Source organism: Notolabrus celidotus, chromosome 3 (assembly GCF_009762535.1).
Source record: "Notolabrus celidotus isolate fNotCel1 chromosome 3, fNotCel1.pri, whole genome shotgun sequence".
Lineage (NCBI taxonomy): Eukaryota > Metazoa > Chordata > Actinopteri > Labriformes > Labridae > Notolabrus > Notolabrus celidotus.
Window position 1 is genome coordinate 22,452,204 of NC_048274.1, and position 19,724 is coordinate 22,471,927.

The 19,724-nt window shown below is 41.0% G+C and overlaps 2 protein-coding genes and 1 long non-coding RNA gene across 3 annotated transcripts in view; 1 reads left to right on the top strand and 2 right to left on the bottom strand.

Moving 5' to 3' along the window:
* Positions 1-527: 527 nt before the first annotated feature.
* LOC117810718 (UPF0606 protein KIAA1549L-like) lies at positions 528-16,040 on the bottom strand. The gene is made up of 8 exons (XM_034680653.1): positions 15,822-16,040; positions 15,397-15,530; positions 14,559-14,727; positions 6,629-6,688; positions 3,333-3,484; positions 2,659-2,830; positions 2,005-2,168; positions 528-1,023 (listed from the first exon to the last, which is right to left on the bottom strand). Exons 1-8 carry the CDS (start codon positions 16,012-16,014, stop codon positions 865-867), a joined length of 1,203 nt encoding a protein of 400 aa, XP_034536544.1. The 5' UTR covers positions 16,015-16,040; the 3' UTR covers positions 528-864.
* Positions 9,775-16,493, top strand: LOC117810720. The gene is made up of 3 exons (XR_004630839.1): positions 9,775-9,985; positions 13,355-13,430; positions 15,832-16,493. It is a non-coding gene; the product is annotated as an uncharacterized LOC117810720 (long non-coding RNA).
* Positions 16,494-18,814: 2,321 nt separating this feature from the next.
* Positions 18,815-19,724, bottom strand: part of LOC117810474 (mucin-5AC-like) — a 50,145-nt gene continuing 49,235 nt past the window's right edge. The window contains exon 5 of the mRNA XM_034680322.1: positions 18,815-18,835. Within this exon, the coding sequence (XP_034536213.1) occupies positions 18,815-18,835 (21 nt within the window). The remainder of the gene's footprint in view (positions 18,836-19,724) is intronic.

Here is a 19,724-nt window from a genome sequence, read left to right on the forward strand (position 1 = left end):
TCTGCTTCTACACACATCCACACACTCAGAAGAACACAGAGAGTTAAGATTTTCTTTGGATCCACTTTCTCTCACTTACTAAAAGTGAACTAAACCCTCTAACAAGACTCTGTGTTGAAAATATGTGGTTCATAGACAGGGAGGGTTTGATCAGGAGCAGGCACAACACCCTCTTTATTTCAGACCATTTTTATATCCCCCTGTTTTTCAAATACAACTTATTAAAAAGGGCTAGCTCAATACTCTGCAAAGAATTTAAAAGTTTGTCAAAGCAACTCAAATGTATTAATGTCTGATGGAATCAAGGTTTTTTATTTTTTTTTATTTTTTTTACATTATGAGACTTTGCAGGACCTGCAGGATGTTATGTAATAGGAATTACTCTGAAAGTAGCACCGCAGCGGTACTCACAGTTTAATATTGAAGAAGATTTTATTACTTTCTCTTTCTTTATGAAATTCCATAAATAAAGTAGCGGGATGTGCTGAGTTTTCTACTCTGCATTTTCATTTACACTGATTTAAAACAGAAAGAGGAGAACCACTGAGCATTAAGATATAAAAAAAATACACCAGACATAAAAGTGGAAACAGAACTTGGTTTAAGATTTTGTGACATTCTTGATGCAACTATAATTGAATCACTTTTCAATCTTTTCAAAGAATAAAGTGTGAGTACACGCTCATTCTCTCCAAAAAGTGTTTTCTATAATAACCATTCTTTGTAAAGCTTAGGCTTTCAAATGTTCCGTCTCGAGTCAGAAGAATAAGCAACACCAGCCTTTCATCCCAGAAAATCTCATTTTAAGAGGTTTGTTACTCTAAAGTGATGTTGTATTCTTAGTTTTCTTCAGCACAGCAGGATTTACAGAAATGTATCATAGGTGACGTCCGTTCTGAATCCATTCAAATCCCACTGTTGGCACAGTTGAGCCCAGAAGATGAAAACATGGATCGGTAATGAGAGGAAATACAAAGAGGCAGATACCTGGTGATAATAGCCCACATCTCTGCGGTACGCCATCTGAAAACAAAGAGTGTGTTTTTAAAAGTGTGTGTGTGTTAAGTTAGATGTAGTACATTCAGATTCCACACGTAGACCATACAGAATAAAATAAATTCAACTTTCAGGTGTCTGCATACAAAAGTCCACCACACATGGATTTTCAATGCATTACTCCGGGACACACAGTTGACTTCTAGGTCTGCAGATGGCAGCTGTTAATTCAGAAAGGTATAATCCTAGGCCTGCAACTAATGAATATTTTCATCACTGATTAATCAACTGATTGTTTTTAAAGTGATTCACTAAATCTGCAGTGTGGGAGTTTTATCTCCTGTTTCCAGCACTGAGAGAAATTACACAAATACTGTTTAGCCATGCATATGATCATCAGAAATACTCATGCATACGACAATCCCTTTCTTTGACCTCTCAGTGCTCTTAAAGAGTAAAGCTACACCAATAGTTAATCCATGTTTGTCCTTGCTGGAAACTACCATGTTATGATCCTTCCTCTGAATAGTTCTTCAGTTTTTTATGAAGCATCAAAACTTTCCTTGGCTGAGCCTCTGGTTTGGCTCAGAGCTTAAAGTGTGCCCCTCATGTACAGAGGCTTTAGTCCATACCCCAGCAGTCACAGGTTTGACTCCCTGCCCTTTGCTGCATGTATTTCCCTGCTCCCTACCCCCACATTCCCTGTTTCTCTTTGGTTGTCATTTTCAATAAAAGCTAAAGAGTTGAAAAATAAAAACTGTCCTTGGAGGCTTCTTTGCGTTTCTTCTACATAAGATTCTAGCTGCAGAAATCTTCACCATCTCTCTGTGATTGCTCCACCCTCCAGCTCTGAAACACCAATCATTGCTGGTTGACCTAAAACACATCACTGCAAGCCCCAAAAATTTAAAAAATGAATCTGAAATTAAAATAGTTCTGACTCTAGAAACTGTCTCATGTGCAGCTTTGCTTTTACACAGACAGACACACAGAAAGAGTGACAGATACCTTCGCCCGGGGATTGAGGTTGCCGATGGCATCCGCTTTAAAGTCATTTTTATTCTTCCTGCACAGCACAGCTGTGATGATGATGATAATGAGAGTTACCACCGCGATGGGGGCCAACACTGCAGCAAGTATCCAGAGGTTATTAGGAGGATTTTTCACCACAGCTGAAAAAAAGGAAAGCACTTCTTCAGCATCATCACTTCATTACATATGATCCAATAGACTCTCAACACTAAATGCCAAAAGGTTGTATATTTATTGGTTCATTGGGGGTATGAAATACGGCCAACTTCCCCTGCTAAAACATGCAGAATCATCCGTCACACCCACGCTATTTGACAGCTTAACCTGATATACAGTGAGCCTGATTCAGCTATTGTAGGCAGCAATCTATAAGAGAATGCAGCTCTCCTCTCTTCTGACCATCCCTCTCTCTCCCCTTTTATCTTCTCTTAGCAGTGGAGTGCAGCCCAAACAAACACTGTCCTGCCAGGAGCGTTTCAGAGACATTAGAGAGCAAAAAGCTTTCTCTACTCCCCTCACTGCAGCTCTTCTATCTATACTCAGCATGACTCATGTGTTTCAGTTTGCATGTGTGACTGTGTTTCTGTCTGTTTGGCTGCCTGTCAAATGCTAGAAGGATGCTGTGCTCACGTTCTGCCTGCAGCTGGACAAAGTAGCCCAGGGTGAGTGCCATGGTCTGAGAGTCCACTGTGTTCAGGACCTTGGCGGCTGACGTGCCCGATAAAGGAACGCCATTGTGCTGGACATAGTAGGTCATCTCTGCTGGATTCTTTATCCCTGACACCCTGCGGATGCTCACCATCTGATTGGGAAAGAAAAGGAATGAAACGTTTCCATGAATTACAAAACACCCCAAATCAGCTGATAATGAGAAGAGGCTCTGGTTTCTGAGAGGGTATTTAAAAAAAAACATGCATATAGGTGTGGAATCTCATGAGAGGGAAAATCACATGAAAGAAGAGAGTACTTATTTTGTAAAACATTAAACCTCTGGCTTGTTTTGAAGAGCAATTAGCAGATGATGAGCTGAGAAGCTCCCTAATTATCGAGGGCTGACCGCCAGTTATCATGCAAGAGTATGCAGGAGTGTGCATCCCATTAAGTATTCATTCTGCAAGAAATAATCTTTAAAGTGTTGGTTTGAGGCTTTCTTTACACTTTCCTTCGAACTTCTAGGTCCCAAACAAAACAAAACGGGAATATAAAATACAAGATATTTCTCCACTCTGATCTCAGCGCCGTGTCGACTGTTAGTTTTTCCAGAAATAGGTCAGATTTGGTCCTCTCCTGTGCTAGTTTCTTACCTGGACGGTGTAGCTGTCTACAGCAGTAGCTCGTCTGAAACGAGTGCCCTGCTGCCCTGCCAACACAAAAAGCTCTGCCAGACGCTGCTCCATTAGACTGGCAAAGCTTTGGTACTGTCCCTCAAGGCTGGCATTTTCCACGTCCTGGATCACTGAAAATGTAGAGGACAGAAAAAAAGTTGCCGAGATGGTTGTTAAGAGACACAATACATTGTATGTGAGGAAATGGATGAGCACAAAGAAGAGAGAGAGAGAGGTAAATTCAAAACCAATGCAGGATTTTAAATCACTCTGGGTTTGATGGGTATGTAAGTTGACCAGTTTATCACTGGCTATAGCAACCTGAAAGCTACTGATAAGTCAGTGCAACGCTTCCTGGAAGCCTGTTTTAAAGCTCTGCCCTCTAGTGGTCAAACGCAGCTTCAATCTGGTACCTTTTTATCTAGCGTTTCAAGGCAATAACGCAGGTTGTACATCTTGTTCAGTGTGAGTAAATCCCATTATGTAGAGGGTGACCTTGGACTGACTCGGCCTCTCATGGCAGTAAGTGCAGGGTTAAGAGCCACATGACCTGAGCTGAAGGGCCATCTATTATACTGCAGAGCAGTGTGGGAGCCCTTGAACACTGTGAGACACGTTGATTAATGAAGTCAACAGAGGAAGTACAAAACAACAAGCAATCCAAAGGTCACATGCACTTTATAGATCCAGTGAAAAGAAGGAAAACAAAAGCAGATGCATAATGAATTCAGTTTCCTTAAATAGCGCCCTGCATGGTGCATTTCTTCCATACACATCCTTCATAAACCAGCAGATGTTAAGAAGAACAGACAAATCATTTTGACTGTGCAACATTAGTGAGCTAAGTTTGAGTTACATAGAAAGAAGCGTAAACATTTACATTGTTCTAATGAAAGTTGTTGTACAGCTCTTTGTAAGCTGGGTTTGGGAAAAGGTGATAATTGACCCTTCCGGGCACCAGTCGATAGCTGCATTAATGTTAGACATCAACAGAGGTTCAAAAGCAGACTCTCTAACTTCAACGTCCATGTCTGAAGGTTTTTCCATTCACTATTGTAAATGCTCTCTTTCAGTTACATGTACACGGTGAGCACTCATGTCATGTTGACAATCAGACTGTACTGTGTGAGCATAATTTCATGAGCTCTGACTGTTAACAGTTCAGTCACACAGTGTGAGTTCACTCTCCACCCTGACATTTATACAATCGTACAGTGCATGTCTTGCCTTAGGCTACAAGTATCCCCCTTTTTCATGTGTCCCCACCACACTTGTGTCTCTGGCTGTTTTCGAAACCGACTACTATACTAGCAGTACGTACTTTCAGTAAGTAGTATGTGAAAGAGCAAAATCTGCAGTATGCCAAAACTACCCTGATGTCGTACTGATTCGGGGAAATTTCACAGTGTGCATCGGACCTTTTTTGACAGGGGGAACTCAGTATTTAGGTGCTGTGAAAACAATTAAATTAAATATAATCCACCTCTTAACTTTTCAAATAATTAGTGAATGCTAAAGAAAATTCAGTGATGTCTGGCTCAGCGTACTGCAACACAGATCGAACATAACAGTCATACTTCAGACTATGTAACAGACTATCTAACTATGTAACAGACTATGTAACTATGTAACAGGCCGCTTCGGAAACACAGTTTTCGAAGCGGCCTGTTGCATACTACCATAGGCTGTATAAAATATGGACGTAGTATCCGTGACTTCACCCATCTGTTCCTGAGAGCTGTTTTGAAGCAAATCGACGGCAGCAGCCATATTGGTAATGCGGAACTCAACTAGGCAGAGTGTGACGTAGTGTGAGTCTCTTAGCCAATGGCTGTGTGTTCCCGACCGGAAGTCACGTCAGTCATGTCCTTATTTGGGCAAAACTCATAATCTTAATATCTTCTTAACCGTCACGTTAGAAAAAAATTCACCCCCCGTACAGTGTGTGCCATTAGAGAGATTAGCGTTGTAGGGCCAAGCCGTTTTTTGAATCAGGCTGTAAACATGTTTATTAATGCTACAAAGATCGTCTTTTCCCCATTCATATCTATGTGGTTTCCGGTGTTTCTGCAGCCAGCCTCAAGCGGATTTTCGATGTATTGCAGTTTATATCACTTCCGCATTGGCTTCAACGTTTGAGACCGGAGTTTGCCGCTTGCATACTACCTACAAATGTAGTAGGCTGTACCTACTGCCCACTACATACTGCGTTTGAATTTAGTCTGTAGTATGACTGTTCTGTTCGATCTGTGTTGCAGTATGCTGGGCCAGACGTCACTGAATTTCCCATTTCTGAATGCGGAAGTAAACAACGGCCAAGCTGATCGCGAAACTGCTTCTTTAGCATCACTTGTGAAAAGTTAGGAAGTGGTTTATATTGAATTTAATAATTTTCACAGCACATAAAAACGAACTTCCCCCCGTAAAAAAAAGAAGAAAAAATAAAAAGCGGAAAGAATACTGTGCATAGTGGGAAACAGTACGCAAGGAAGACTGGCCCGATACATACTGAGAAAATTTCCCGAATTAGGAGACATCCAGGGAGTTTTGGCATACTGCAGATTTTGCTCTTGTTCACATACTACTTACTACATACTGAATTTTGGCCAAATCAGTACGCACTGCTAGTATAGTAGGCGGTTTGGAAAACGGCCAGCCTCTCTGTTTGTCTCTTGGCCTGTCTACCCTCAGTGTTCCTCACCTGCTCAAGCAATTACCAACTCCTGATTGCATTAGCCTGCTCACCTGTTCGTCATCAAGTCGTCAGCCTGCAGTGTATATAAATCCTTTTTCTTCAATCATTCAGTCTGTCAGAGTGGTACAGCATTAATGCACAATAAGTTTGTGCCTTGACCTTGAGATTGTTGTCTCTTTGTGAGTTGCCAACCTGATAACCTATTTCTCCTTTGCCCAGGGATCAACCTCACCAGTGTGCCATCTTCAACTCACAATAAACTGGCTCATCCACTCAGCTTCTTACCTGCCCCCCTCATCTTAACTCACTCTTCATCTCAGTATCGCCAGTCTGTGACCAAAACTTCAATAAAACCACTTCAACAGTCTTTGTTCTGCACTTTAGGTTAAAAGAGAGAACCACCACTGTCTCAACATGAAAATGATAGAAATAAACTGTGAAATGAGCACCATCTGAGATTTATAAGAACAAGGTACAGTTAAAAAAAAAATGCACTGAAACAATTGCATGTTAAAACAAAAACAATACGCAACATTCACCCTGGAGAAGAGTTTACAGATGAAAGCAAAAATAAGCCTACCTGTAATAACCCATAAGTCTCTGGTAGCAACAGAGGTGTTCAGGTTGTGATACTCCACAGCTGCAGACATAAAAAACATGATTATTTTATCTTCAAGATTTATCAGTGATCTTCATGTATAAAACAGTTTAATCTTTTCAAAGCTGTTTATGTCTTGATTTCTTTTTTTGAAGGATTTTCATTCGTTTAAAGCTGGAGTAGGAGATCCTGAGAAAGCCGCAGCAGTTAGCTTGATTTTGAAAGCACACAGCCGAACAGAGCCCTCCCCCTCCATTCAGAGCAGCCTGTAGGGAGAGGGGAGGGACACGCCTCCTAACACATGAACGCGCTGTGGCAGACTCCAGCTGGAGGATGACGTCACCATAGCTAGCTGTGGAGCGGCGAGCGATTGACTTTATTTTCATCGGAGGAAAAACACGTCTATCTCCCATGTAAGTAAACCGCTTATATTACCACATTAAAAAATAATGTAATTAGTTAGAATGCACAGCATAGCCTGCATGTTAGCTTTATGTGTGTTTGTTTTTTATCATCTGAAATACAGCTAGAGCAAGTTGCTGCTGCCGGGCTAATAACTCCAGCTAGCCATGTTTATTTTGATTTAGTATGTCATGATGTTTAGTTACTAGACGGCTACAGTGCCTATATATTTATTAGCGTTCACCATTGTTGACAGTCTTCATTTTCGTGTTGGAACTACAACATATTGACTGTTTTTTGTGCTTGTTAGAGCTCTCATGATGACTTCTGATTACGATCCTGAGCCAAGCACCTCAGGTCGGAGAGGACGAGACCGGGGTCGAGTGCAAGGCAGAGCCATACGAGCGAGAGGGAGAGCAACGACCGGGGACGAGCTCCAGATCCTGGGGACAGCAACAGAAAGTTCCGCCATGCTGCACTGACAGGTTGTTGTCTGGCAGCATGGAGCACTTGGTGCAGGTCATAGAGGAGTAATACCTTGTTGCTGTATCTGGAAAATCCGTGACCCTTCCACATGGACAGTATAAAGGTTTCAGTGGAGAGTGAATGAAACTATGACATGATTACATACAATACTTGTATGGTGACCCTTTAGTTCCTTTGTATATATTTTATCTTCATGTAAAAAAATACTTGAGTGTGCTGTGTATACATTTGTTAAATACATTTTTTAATTTACACTGGCCTTCTCTCTTCAAATCACAACATAATTTAAATCCATATCAAGTAACATACAACATTATAAACAAATAATTGCAATATCAAAGAGTTGTTTTACATTTACTTTTATTAGAAAATGTATTTATTACAGAAATAAAAATAATGGCTGTTGAAGGTAAACATGTTGGCGTGAATCATCCGGCCTCCTTGTTCTCTTCTTTGGCATCCCCCCAGTTGCTGTCAGCTTTCTGTGCAGGATTGTGCTCTGGAGGTCTGTGATGTACTTGTAGTCCTTACCCACCTTCATTGTGTACAGGCTCCACTTTTTTGACTTCTTGTTAAATATTGTGCAATACCTGACATAGAAGAAAGAATCAGAAGTTTAGTCAAAGGTTCTCATTATCTTACAGCACTGTGCATTTGATTTCGATCATAATAACCCTTCCTTCAGCCCCATATGTAAACAGTTATTTCTTCTAGCCATTCAAGGAGTTGACACCACTATCACTAGTGTGTGCTTAGTGCCTACTGCAGTGTGTATTGTGCACATATGGTACATATACTGTATTTCTTATTGATATCTTGAATATTATCTAATATTTTCAGAGTAAGTGATGTCAAAATGTGCTCTCTCCCTCTTTGGAGAGGAAGACTGTGCCCACAGATTATTAATACAATTATTCTGTGTATTTGATTCCTCGTTGAACACTTTTATTCATGCTTTCCTTCACCAAACCAAGCTTTTAGAGAAGCAGCTAACATTCACAGGATTTTTTATCAGCCAAACTTTTTGTCTCTCATCTCTTTAGTCTGTATGGTGTGGTCTCAGATTGCGATTTAGCATGCAGATCACGTGAAGTGAAAGAGAATGGTTTGGATTTTATTTTGTGCGGGCATTAAAAAAAACCCTTCTGCGTACGTAAATCAAAAATAGCTCACAATAAAAAAAGAGAGCAGTATTTATACCTCCACGCAAGCAGTGGTCAAAGCAACGTTCATGTTCATGGAGTTCTTATCGGGCCTGAAACTCACCGGTCAGAGGGGGACTCCGAACACATGAAACAGCTGGGGTGGAGGCCTCTGCGTCCCGTGTTTTAACGGTGTGGACGTCGATGTTTCCTTCACGTAGCTATAAAAACACAGGCAAGACGGCATTTAGACTTAGTACAACACCCCATTCATGCTGATAAAGAGCAACCGAAGAGCAACCAGCTAACAGACTGTATACAGGTCTCTATAAAGAGCTAGCAGCTAACAGACTGTGTACAGGTCTCTATAAACAGAGCTACAAGCTAACAGACTGTATACAAGTCTCTATAAAGAGCTACAAGCTAACAGACTGGGTACAGGTCTCTATAAACAGAGCTACCAGCTAATAGACTGTGTACAGGTCTCTATAAACAGAGCTACCAGCTAACAGACTGTATACAGGTCTCTATAAACAGAGCTACAAGCTAACAGACTGTGTACAGGTCTCTATAAACAGAGCTACAAGCCGTTAGCCGGCCGCTAGCATTAGCCGAAGTTATCGCTAGCTGTCTCATAGATGAACTAAACCATGAACACAAAGACAAATGAAATGACATGATTACCTGTCCAGTAGAAAATCAGCAACCATGGCGTCGCTTTAGAGACCCTTCAAATCCTTCAGCCGTCGCAGAAATGCATCCCGAATATTGACTCGTGTTTGTATCTTCATCCAGTGTTTTTAAGTCGTCTCCTTTTCCATCACAGTCTCCCTCTTCTTGCTCTGTTTAGCGGCAGAACTTGAGGGCAGAACTTGAGCTAAATCGTTGGTTACTCTCTCTCTGACATGTTTATCAGATGTTCTGCGTTAGTGAACAGCCTGTTGATGACGATCTCAGTCAGGTCACGCGCACTCCTGTAAACAGGAGGTGTGTCTTTCGGCAGGTCACAGGTCATCCGGCCGGTCAGCCAATCATTGCGCTCGGTGGCGAATGAATGATTGGACGAACTTATTGCAGCCTAGCTGCTGACACAGACAACTGAGATTTCTCATCTCAGTGTTAGATCACTTTGTGTATTACTCCCTATCGATGTATGCATCGCTTTTTGCTCGTGATTGAGAAAAATGCATCAAAATAACATACAAAGCATACAATGCAACCTGTAACGAAGTACAAATGACAGTGTTTTATTGGACATTGAAACTGAACACAAAGAGAGAAAGGTGTAAAACACAAAGAGAGAACAAAGGTGAGTCACATTATGTCATTTTCTTACATTACAGTTTCATAAGTCTTTAAAGTTCTTAGGCCCTCAGTCAACAGGGAGCTGCAGCTTTCTACCAGGCAAAACCATCAGTCCTCGGTATAAAAAGATGGCACAAAAACATCAAGAACAACTATGAGAATATTTTTATATTCACTGCTGCAACCGTAACGCTTTTATTGCAACAAGTCCTCTCAGTTTGGCGCATTGTTTGTGTTTGAAATCTCCGGTTAAAGCCTCATTATCACTTCATGTCAGACAAACACTGAACCAGGAGAGCACTCAGCTGCCTGAGCTCTGGTTGTCTCTGTGTTCTCTTCATGTATTTCCTGCCTGATTAAGCTTCTGTGCTGCAGGCTGCTGCCATGTTTTTGGGGATGCTGTATCACCGGCCTGTGAGTGCAGACTCCAAACAGAAATTGAACACTCAGGCGTGACAGGAAAGAGGTGTGGAGGGGGGAGGGGGGGGGGTTGAGATGGCAGGTTGAAAGAAATAGCAAGGGCTACGGCATTGTTAATGGATGCAGAGCTGTCAGCAAAATCAGTCCAACATTGTCCATAAGTTTGAATCATGTGGAATATTATGCTTTCGCGTAATGAGGGCCTGGGGGATACCAGCTTTAAAAGCATTTTTAAGTCGTTCCAGGAACTTCAAATTCACCAACAGGGAGCTATTATTGAAACACTATTTCATTTTTTACACCAGTGCTTGGGTAATAGTTTTCAAAGATTATTATGGCCTAAACAGAGACATTTTGGAAACAGCTCCACTCATATTCCACCTGAGAGAGACTGGGGGAGTAAAAGAGCAAAGCGTGGCTGTACAGCCTACACACACGCCACAGGAACCACAGGGTACTCTGTGCTACAAACCGGCACTTTGGAGTGGTGTGAGATCGCAGGCCTTTCCTGTCAGAGCAGAGCCCAAGGTGGTATGAGAATCCCCCACTGTTAATTATTTACTGGGATAATTGGCTTTGAAGTGAGGAGGCAGCCGCTGCCAGCATATGCTCACACCTCCTGTGAACAGTGTAATATCACTAATGGCGAGGCTGCAATACAAACAGAGCAAAATCCCTGTCACACTCTCTCATTCTTTCTTTACTCTCCTGTCTTACTGAGTTTTTCTTCACGTGAGTGTCTGCTCCCTAAGAGTCTTTCTCATGGCTTACCCCCTTTTCTCTGTTTCGCTGATTCATGGTGCCTGTCGGTAACTTTTCAATCCCAACGCAGAGACAGTTTTAATTCAATGCTCACTAACAGAGACATATTAATCCCAGTTTTCAGGGTGTGAACCAAACGTTTAAACTGCCCTATGTAACACTATACAATGCTGTAATCTTCAAAGACTGGATTTCAAGGATGTAAACTAGGCTTTGTTTGTTTTGCTCTATTTCAGTTTAATCTAAGGAAAGGGCTCCTACAATAACACACATTATTTAAAAGAAAAAAAAACTCAACATTTGAGATCTAACCACTTGATTTCATAGGAAGCATGTGTCTTCGCCATGCATCCCATTCTCTAGTCAGTGCTAAGCTTTGTAGTGCATCCCAGAGGCGTATCTCTGCTCTGATACTGTACATTTAGAGGTTATTTTCAACAGAGCCTGCATCAAAATTAGCAGAGCAAAGCAGGTCTATCGATGGTAAAAGCCCCCCAAAAGATGGGAATAACGTCCAAATTAACAGCACAGCAACCTCTGAAAGGCAACATGCACTGTTGTAAGGTTGTTGTTCTGTTTAAACATTGTTGTTTTCCCGTGATTTTGCAATTCCCACGTGATCTTGTAGCTCTTCTGTGGGTTTGTGATTTTGCAAAGAGTAAGGTGGGGCACAAGCTGTCAGACAGTGCAAAACCAGGAAGACACTTGCTTAGTATCGCAGAAGTAAATGAAAACAATAATGAGGACCAGACGTATTACGTTTTGTTTTGGCGTGGCCTGGATATAAGTAAATCACCAGAACCGTGTCTATGATAGTGGTGGATAAATAAGGTTCATGCCCTAGATTATTAATTCTTAAAAGCTTGTGCTACAAGATTTTCTGAGGTTAAACTTCATATTTTCACTCTGCATTACAGTTAAAGGAAATTTAAAAGACAGAACTAGTTCAGTACTTTGGTGCTGTTTGAAAGAGTATGTTTCAGTTGTGCGGTTAACACTTCTATTTAAGGAAGGAGGCACATTTTTCAGCCTGCTAACACGTCTCACAAAAGACAAACCAGCCCCAGAATAAAGAAACAGTGTATTTTTTTTTCTAATTTATGCTAAATATAGTCCACCCATGTACACTCCAATATTTTAGAAAATTTCTGTAGTCCACTTAGTGACTGGGCTCAGCAAATCAGAAGGTGGAAAGTGAAAAAGTGTCCTAAGGATTAGGCTCAGATAGACGGTAATGCAGGGAAGCCCGCGGCTTAATTCCTTGCTCAAGCATCAACTCGGCTGTGATCCTGTGCATGATCCCGCACAGCCAGAGCTCTGTCATGTCAAACTGACCAAAGTCTGTAGAAATTCAAGCCCAATCAAAATTAAGCCAACGAGACGTGTTAAAGCTCGAACGGAAATGTAACCAGAGGTATAGGCATGAGGCGTGGGTGTCTTTAAATCCACAGCCAATCCAAAGGCTCTGGATTTCCAAAGTCCCCTTGACCCTGTTAGCCATTTGTTTTCATGAGACACCATAATCTGATGACACAGAGGTTTGGTTACACAAGATACAAGACACCTTTCACACATTTATCAAACCTGTAAAACAGTGTTTACATGGTAGGCGTACTATGAGTAATATGCCAGCTGAGCAGCTGTTCAGTACCTGTCACTGTCCAAACAGTTTATATTCAGCCACAGAGAGCAGGTCCGCTTTATATGGCAGTGTTTAGGGCCCAATACAAAATCATGGTAGTTATGAACAGATGGAAGCTTAACAAAATGTATGAAGATAGAAACGTATTGAATAGTAGGCTATAGGAGACTATAAGAGGTTATCTGTTCTGCTGGACCCTTGTAAAACAGCTCAATATGGCTGTAACACCTCCAGTGTAGACACACCTTAATATTGCATGTGCTTTTCACACCTTACGTCAAAACCAAGGGCTGAAAAATGTAATGTTTTTAAATTGTTGATCTTAAGAATTTCAAGGTTTGCAGCATATCAAAAATCTGATATGCTGATTATACAGAAATATGATTGGAAACGTCCCATTTCTTAGGTTTTTAGAACCATGGTAGATGACAGGATTCAAGTTTTATTAAAACAAATTCAACAATGGAAGCTCAAATATAGAACAAAAATTCTGTTTCTTATAAGTTCAGAGCCCCACATTGAAAAATATTTTGTTTCCTATGTTTCCAGGAACTTAAATCCTCACACCAGCAGCAGGTGGCCAGTTCTTCAGCTGAAGACATATCCAGAACTAACTGCTAACAAGGTCAAACAAAGCGGTGAACCCACCCTACAGAGATCCATGAAGAACCATAAAAATGATGTGTCTCATTATATCTCAGAGTTCTGTTTCTGCTATTTCCCTCTGCTGAGCAGTTCACATATCATCCTTGAGTTATACTCAGGATGGAAACAGGTTTCACAATTGAACTCTACTAAGATTGCTGTTTGGACTCCCGCTGAGTTCTTGTCACTCTTCTTTTGTTTTTCTCTGAGTATGTCCTTACAACAGATGGAGCACTGAGTATGTCCTCAAAGGAGGCATGTGCTTAGTTGTATCTCTACATCATCTACTATATCTTAAAGTGACTCAATCATTAAAAAAGGACTATGATTGTAAAAGCTTTGGAACAGTAAGAAAAAACATCCAATTACTGAGAAACTGGACATCCGTCAGACTTCTGAGAACTCTTGAGGTCAGTTTGTCTGGTCAGACAAGTGAATGCATAAATCATAGTAAAAAAGGAGTCACTTCATTACATCAAGTGCAATTTTAAAGCTTCTGTGAGCAACTTATGGTGTGTATCATTTTTTTCAACCCCTTTGGACAAGCAGTACTTTGACTCATTTTGTCAATTGCGTTCTAAACATGTATTAGTAGTATATTTTAACAGACAATATCATACAGCTTTCTCTCTTTGCTGTGGATAATATTAAGAAAGGTTGTTTTGGCAATGTGAAGTTAATCCCTTCATCTGACACTTTCCCAGCAGCAGATACAGGCAATAAAAATTACTATATGATTAATCTTGTCCTTGATGGACTTGTTTGCTTCTGTAGGTGATGAAGAGACAGCAGCACTAATTTCTGTTTTCTTCATAATAAGAGCTTCGTGTTTGGTTAGTTTTTGAATTTTATTACTTCTAACAGTCTATGTCTTTGATGATTTTTTGATGCATGTCCTGGCGATAGCTCAGCAGACCAACCAAATAGACCAACCTCCTATAGTCTTCAACAGGAGAATAAGCCTGACATTTGTTTCAGATCTTATTTGTGTTTGTAGGTCTAAATATTACAAAGGGAACATGAGAACTACTTCTAGTGTCTCTTCTTGTAGTGCTGTTGAATCACCCCTAACCAACAGATGTAATTCTGAGTGTAAATTGCAACTTACGCTCAGCAATGATAAGTGGTGGATAGAAGAGGAAGTAGCCCACCAGCTCAGCTGACAGCTGGCCGAGGAGGTTTGAGGCAGTGGTGCCATTAAGGAAGACAGTCCCATTCTTCACAGTGTAGACCAATGACACAGCCGGAGAGCCTGCAGCCTGGGACACACTCAGCATCTGGGAAATTAACACAAAGCACACACGCTGAAAAAGACACAGAAGATCTTAAAGTGTTTGAGATTACATTACTGTAACACACAATTTGAAAAGCAGGCCTAGTAGAAATGAAAACATGTAATAAATATATTGTTTTCTTATCAATGAATATGAAAATATTCAAGAAGTAGAGCTTGTGGGGATTTGGCAAGGCATCAAAGTGTGCAGAAATACTGTAGCCTATTTCTTTCAAGCAAAAACATTGAATTGGCTTAAAACAATTTGCACTTAAGTGTGGCAGCTCATTAAAATTAATACAAACATCACCTCCCTACACATAATTAATTTGCATTTCAGAGCTTCAGAAGAAGCTCTGGTTTAAAAGGAAAATAAGTCTGATACACAGAGGTACAATTTTGCACAAATTGCACACAGTTTGAACGTTTGTAGCTGTCAAACAAACTATCCAGTTAAAGTGCTGTTTGGTATGATGGATAGCTCTGCACACACAACACTGTCCCAAATACAGTTGAATCCGCTCTCTCTTTGAGCTTTGCTTTGATCCATTAAATACCAATTCACACTGTAAAAGTACCAGCATTAACATCATGTTAAAAATCATAGCAGTATAACAGGGAGTGGAACACCTACATAGGACTCAGAGTGAAAACAAAAGTGAAAACACAGTACCTGAACAGAGAGCCTGCTGTTGATGTGGAGCACTTTGACCTGGGCTTCAGAAAACACCTTTTCCAGCCTCTGTTCCATCATTTGAGAGAACCGACAGGACCGAGGATCATCCCCCGCTCCCACAAACTGTAGCACTGAAACAGAAAAACAATATAAGCTTGCAAATATGTACACAAGGAGGCCCACTGATGCCATTTTTAGATTTCTTTAGGATGCTACAAAATTATGTTTCTGCTATCTCTTCTGTCAGTATTTCAGAAACACTTAGAATACAATATATGTACTTACACTATTTGTTCTATTTTCTCACTTCTCAAGCGTACTCTAAATCTCTGTTCACAACCCCTGCATGAACAAATAACTTATTCTCCAGCTGACCTCTGACTTTTTGTTTTGTCTTTCATCCTGACTGCACACAATCTGACCTGTTTTTAGCTGGAAGCCTGCGGCTGGGATGGATCTCCATAATGTCACAGGGAGGGGCAGGGCTGTTACCATGGGGAGGTACTGTCGCAGATCTGCAATCAGCTTATCACGACCATAAGAGTCCAAGCCTTCCAGCACCACAGAGGGAACGTAAACCATGTCTCCTCCAGTCACATGATAAGCAACTGTCATGTTGGGCGAGCCAAATACTGTCTCCACCTGAGAGGGAAAGGAGAGAAGAGAATGAGACATCTTCAGGAAGCATTTGCTCCTTTTGCATCTTCCTAACACATCTTTTTAAAGATTCACTGGGGGGCTTTTTTTGCCTTTATTGATAGGATAGCTGAAGACTGATGGGAAATGTGGGCAGAGGCCAGGAATCGTAACAGCCACAGATGTATAGTGGACTGTAGCCTCTGTACTTCATGACAGCTCACGGTGGCACTGATAACATGAATGAGGATTATGTGAACTGAAGCTGATTTCCATTGTATCCTATCATATCGTATCGCAACATATTGCATCGGATTGTTTTGTATCCTATGTATCTTATCATAAAGCATCGTATCGTATCATATGGTATTGTATCATATTGTACCGTATTGTATCGCATGACATTGTACCACTAATCATTAACGCTGTTAATCCCACACATAAATGTTAACATAATGGTCTGGTATGATCTTTACGTCGGTCATATTCCCAAAACAGCACAATGAAAGAGATTGAAATGTATGAAATTGATGGAGCCCTGAAAGAGCATTCTAACCACACCCTCACTAATGAGAGGAGCAGAACAGAGAGTGATTATTGAACACAGATATGTGGAGAGAGCTGTGATAGAATGAAAGGCTGCAGGGAAGCAAGAGGAGAGAGTACAGATGAGCAAGACATGGAGGGGACTGTTAAATAGTAAGTTTGGGACAAAGAGGCTTGTGTTCCTTCACTTCGTACCCAGGAGAACAGGTATCACTGTGCTTTTATTCTAACAGAAACACAGGTGGAGTCTGTGTGTTTCATAACTATGTGTCAAGATATTTTCAGATGTTGACGTGTTTGTTCGACAGAGGGAGTTTGACTTTATGGTGAACTGTTTGCTGACATGGAAACAGGAAGGAGAGTGATGATAGATGTAATGAGACCAGGTGTGTGTAGAGGAGAGGTGAAACCATTCCGGTTAGTTATCCAAACCTATCTGAAAGCCTGTGCTGACAAGGAGATCTGCTGGCCCGAACACTGAGAGCCTACAGTCTCTGTAGCTGAGAGTCATCAGGCTGCCTGCTCACAATTCAGCCTTGTTACCAGGTCTGTGAAAAGAGCCCTTTATTATCACTTCATCCTCTCAGGCTTCACCCATGTGAAGGTGTTATTAAGAGATTGCATTTCCAGGAAACTAGAAAGTGGAAACACACCCACTAAGTCTATCTCAAAGAGTGTGAAGGACCGCCAAAAGATTAACCCCACAGATCTCAGTCGTTTCTGAAAGTTTCTAGTCACTGAAGAGACTTAACTACATGAAACAAAATATGTGTATTTTTCAAAAGATTCAAATGGTTTAATTCATTTAGTCTATCTCTCATCATCTTTTTAACATCAGCACTGCACATCGCTCTCCTCCCAACCGTTTATACCCTATAATTAAACACAGAAGCAATTTCCCTTGCCAACAGCTTGCTTCCCATTGGATGAGAGCACAGTGCTACTAAAAGAAACTCAAGCAATGTTAAAATGGGTGACAGGAGTGCACTGAAGCAAAGCACCTCTGGAGACTACACCAGGAAAGAGAGACCGAACATGTGAGAGCACTGACCTTCACGTGGACAGGACAAATACACAGGCCTTACTCTCAATTATCTGATACTTCCACATTGAGTAATACAAAACCCGAGACATTTAACAGGACTGCAGATGTACGAGTGAACACACTCACACACAGAAACATGCACACAAGGATGTACTTAACACTTAACACTCAAAATTGCAATACTCTAAAGGCACTAAAACCTACTGGAGAGTTAGAGGAGAATTTTTATGCAGGGAATAATTTCCATTTATTTCATGCAACCTGCAGACTGTTTATTACAACCACATTTTATTTAAGCTGCTAAAATGGATTTCACAAGTTTGGTGTTGGCACAAAAGATAGACATCACTTTACCAACTAGCCAATACGGAAACCATCACTGGTGAGTATCATCGGCCCATTTTACACTATGTCTCACACCTTTGAACTTTTAAATTCAACTTGACAGCAGTGTAATGTTGGTCTCCTAGTCCATATTTTTACACAGCATTACCATGCTGCAGAAGCTTAAGAGGAGTGATGTGAGCTAAAAGTGACAGTCTCACATACGCACAAGCCGCATACATGCATATATATATATACTAACAGCTCCATTCTGACTGTGACATTTCCATTCATGCTGTTTTGCCTCTGCTTCACCTTTGAAGCTGCGGCAGGGGTGGCAATGGCTCAGTTTGTAGGGCCATGCCATGGGAACTTGAGGGTCTCTCCTGCAGCAGATTTGGGCTGAAAATTGAAATTGGGCTGTTTGCTGAAGAGGTGCCAGTGTACTTCCTGGGCCATGGAGCAAGGTGCCAAACCTTGAACTGCTCAGGGTGATCCAACATGTGCAGTCACTTGGTCACTTGTTGTTTTGCATTGTCTACCAGACATAACTGAGGCTTCACAATCCTGTCTTAAAGATGCAATGTAAAAGAGGCTTGTAGCGGCCCCTGATACTGCCCAAAAATGTGATATCATGCATTGTCAAGAGGGCCTGTCACTGCACCAGTCTGATATCAAGTAGCCACAAAAAATTCCACTGGTCAGAGGTAAATTATTAGGTGACAATGACAAAAAAACAACGGTGTAGTGCTAGCAGAATTTGTTGTGTTGGTCAACAAAGGCTAAATGTCATCTCTCAGTGTTTTTCTGACACTATTATATTTAATTCTATCACACGAGGATCCAAACATATATCAGACACATCTAGGGGGTTTCTTTATCTTTCTGTTTGACACAGACACAAAAGTATAGAGAGTCAAACATACACAATCTACTTCTCAACGACAGCACATTAGCATGGCTGCTCATAGCCAAAAGGTGCTCCTGATACAAAGTCACACAGAGCTGAGGATTGAGAGGCTAACTGGAGAGAGAATGGTTTTGGCACAGCGGGAACCATGATTGGTTCCACAAACGGCTAATCCATACACACAAAAATCATTGTGTGTGCACAAGATGGTTTGTATCACAATTGCAGGGGAAATGTTGAGACTGTTTTCCTCCTGCTTTTTTTTTGTGAAGCCAAATCCAGCGAGTCCACTGCCATGATGAGATTACATTTTGGTGAAGTGTGGAGAGATTCTGATGTAAATAAAAGCCTGTCTCTTGTAAATACGGGGGAAGTGGAGCAACACTTCTCATCTAAAGCACCTAATCTACATCTTGTTTCAGTGTTGGTACAGTTACTCAAATATGTGACATCACCCGCTGCCTTCTGGGACACATCCAGTCAACCCAATTTCTATATTAGTCCTCATCTCCTCTCACGTAGCCTACATGAGGGTCCTTGATAGAAGTGCATTATTCACTCCATACTAATGCACCTCCAGATATCTTGCGAGAGCACAATTACTACCAATCAGAGTTCACTGGCATCAGACATTTGTGGGTCATTAAGCCTTAGCCCGAGGCCAAGCAACAATTTGTGTCAGTGTAAAGGAATTTGTCAATTAACAAGTTGTACTAACAAACTGCTTCAAGGGGAAACAAATACAAATTACCAAACAAAGATGACTACAATTATTTTGTTTTTTCTTTCTGCATTCATTTAAAATTAAATTTTTGCTTTTATTTGGACTCTCTTTTTTAGGTGACTCCTTTTTTAAGATTGCCT

Excerpts from the sequence above, each read along its gene's own strand:
- LOC117810718 (XM_034680653.1), bottom strand. The coding sequence starts at position 16,014 with ATGACAGTTGCTTATCATGTGACTGGAGGAGACATGGTTTACGTTCCC. Across the intron at positions 2,169-2,658 it reads TGTCCAGCTGCAGGCAGAAC|CTGTGGTGAAAAATCCTCCT; the intron begins GTGAGCACAGCA and ends CCTTTTTTTCAG. Across the intron at positions 1,024-2,004 it reads ACCTCAATCCCCGGGCGAAG|ATGGCGTACCGCAGAGATGT; the intron begins GTATCTGTCACT and ends CTTTGTTTTCAG.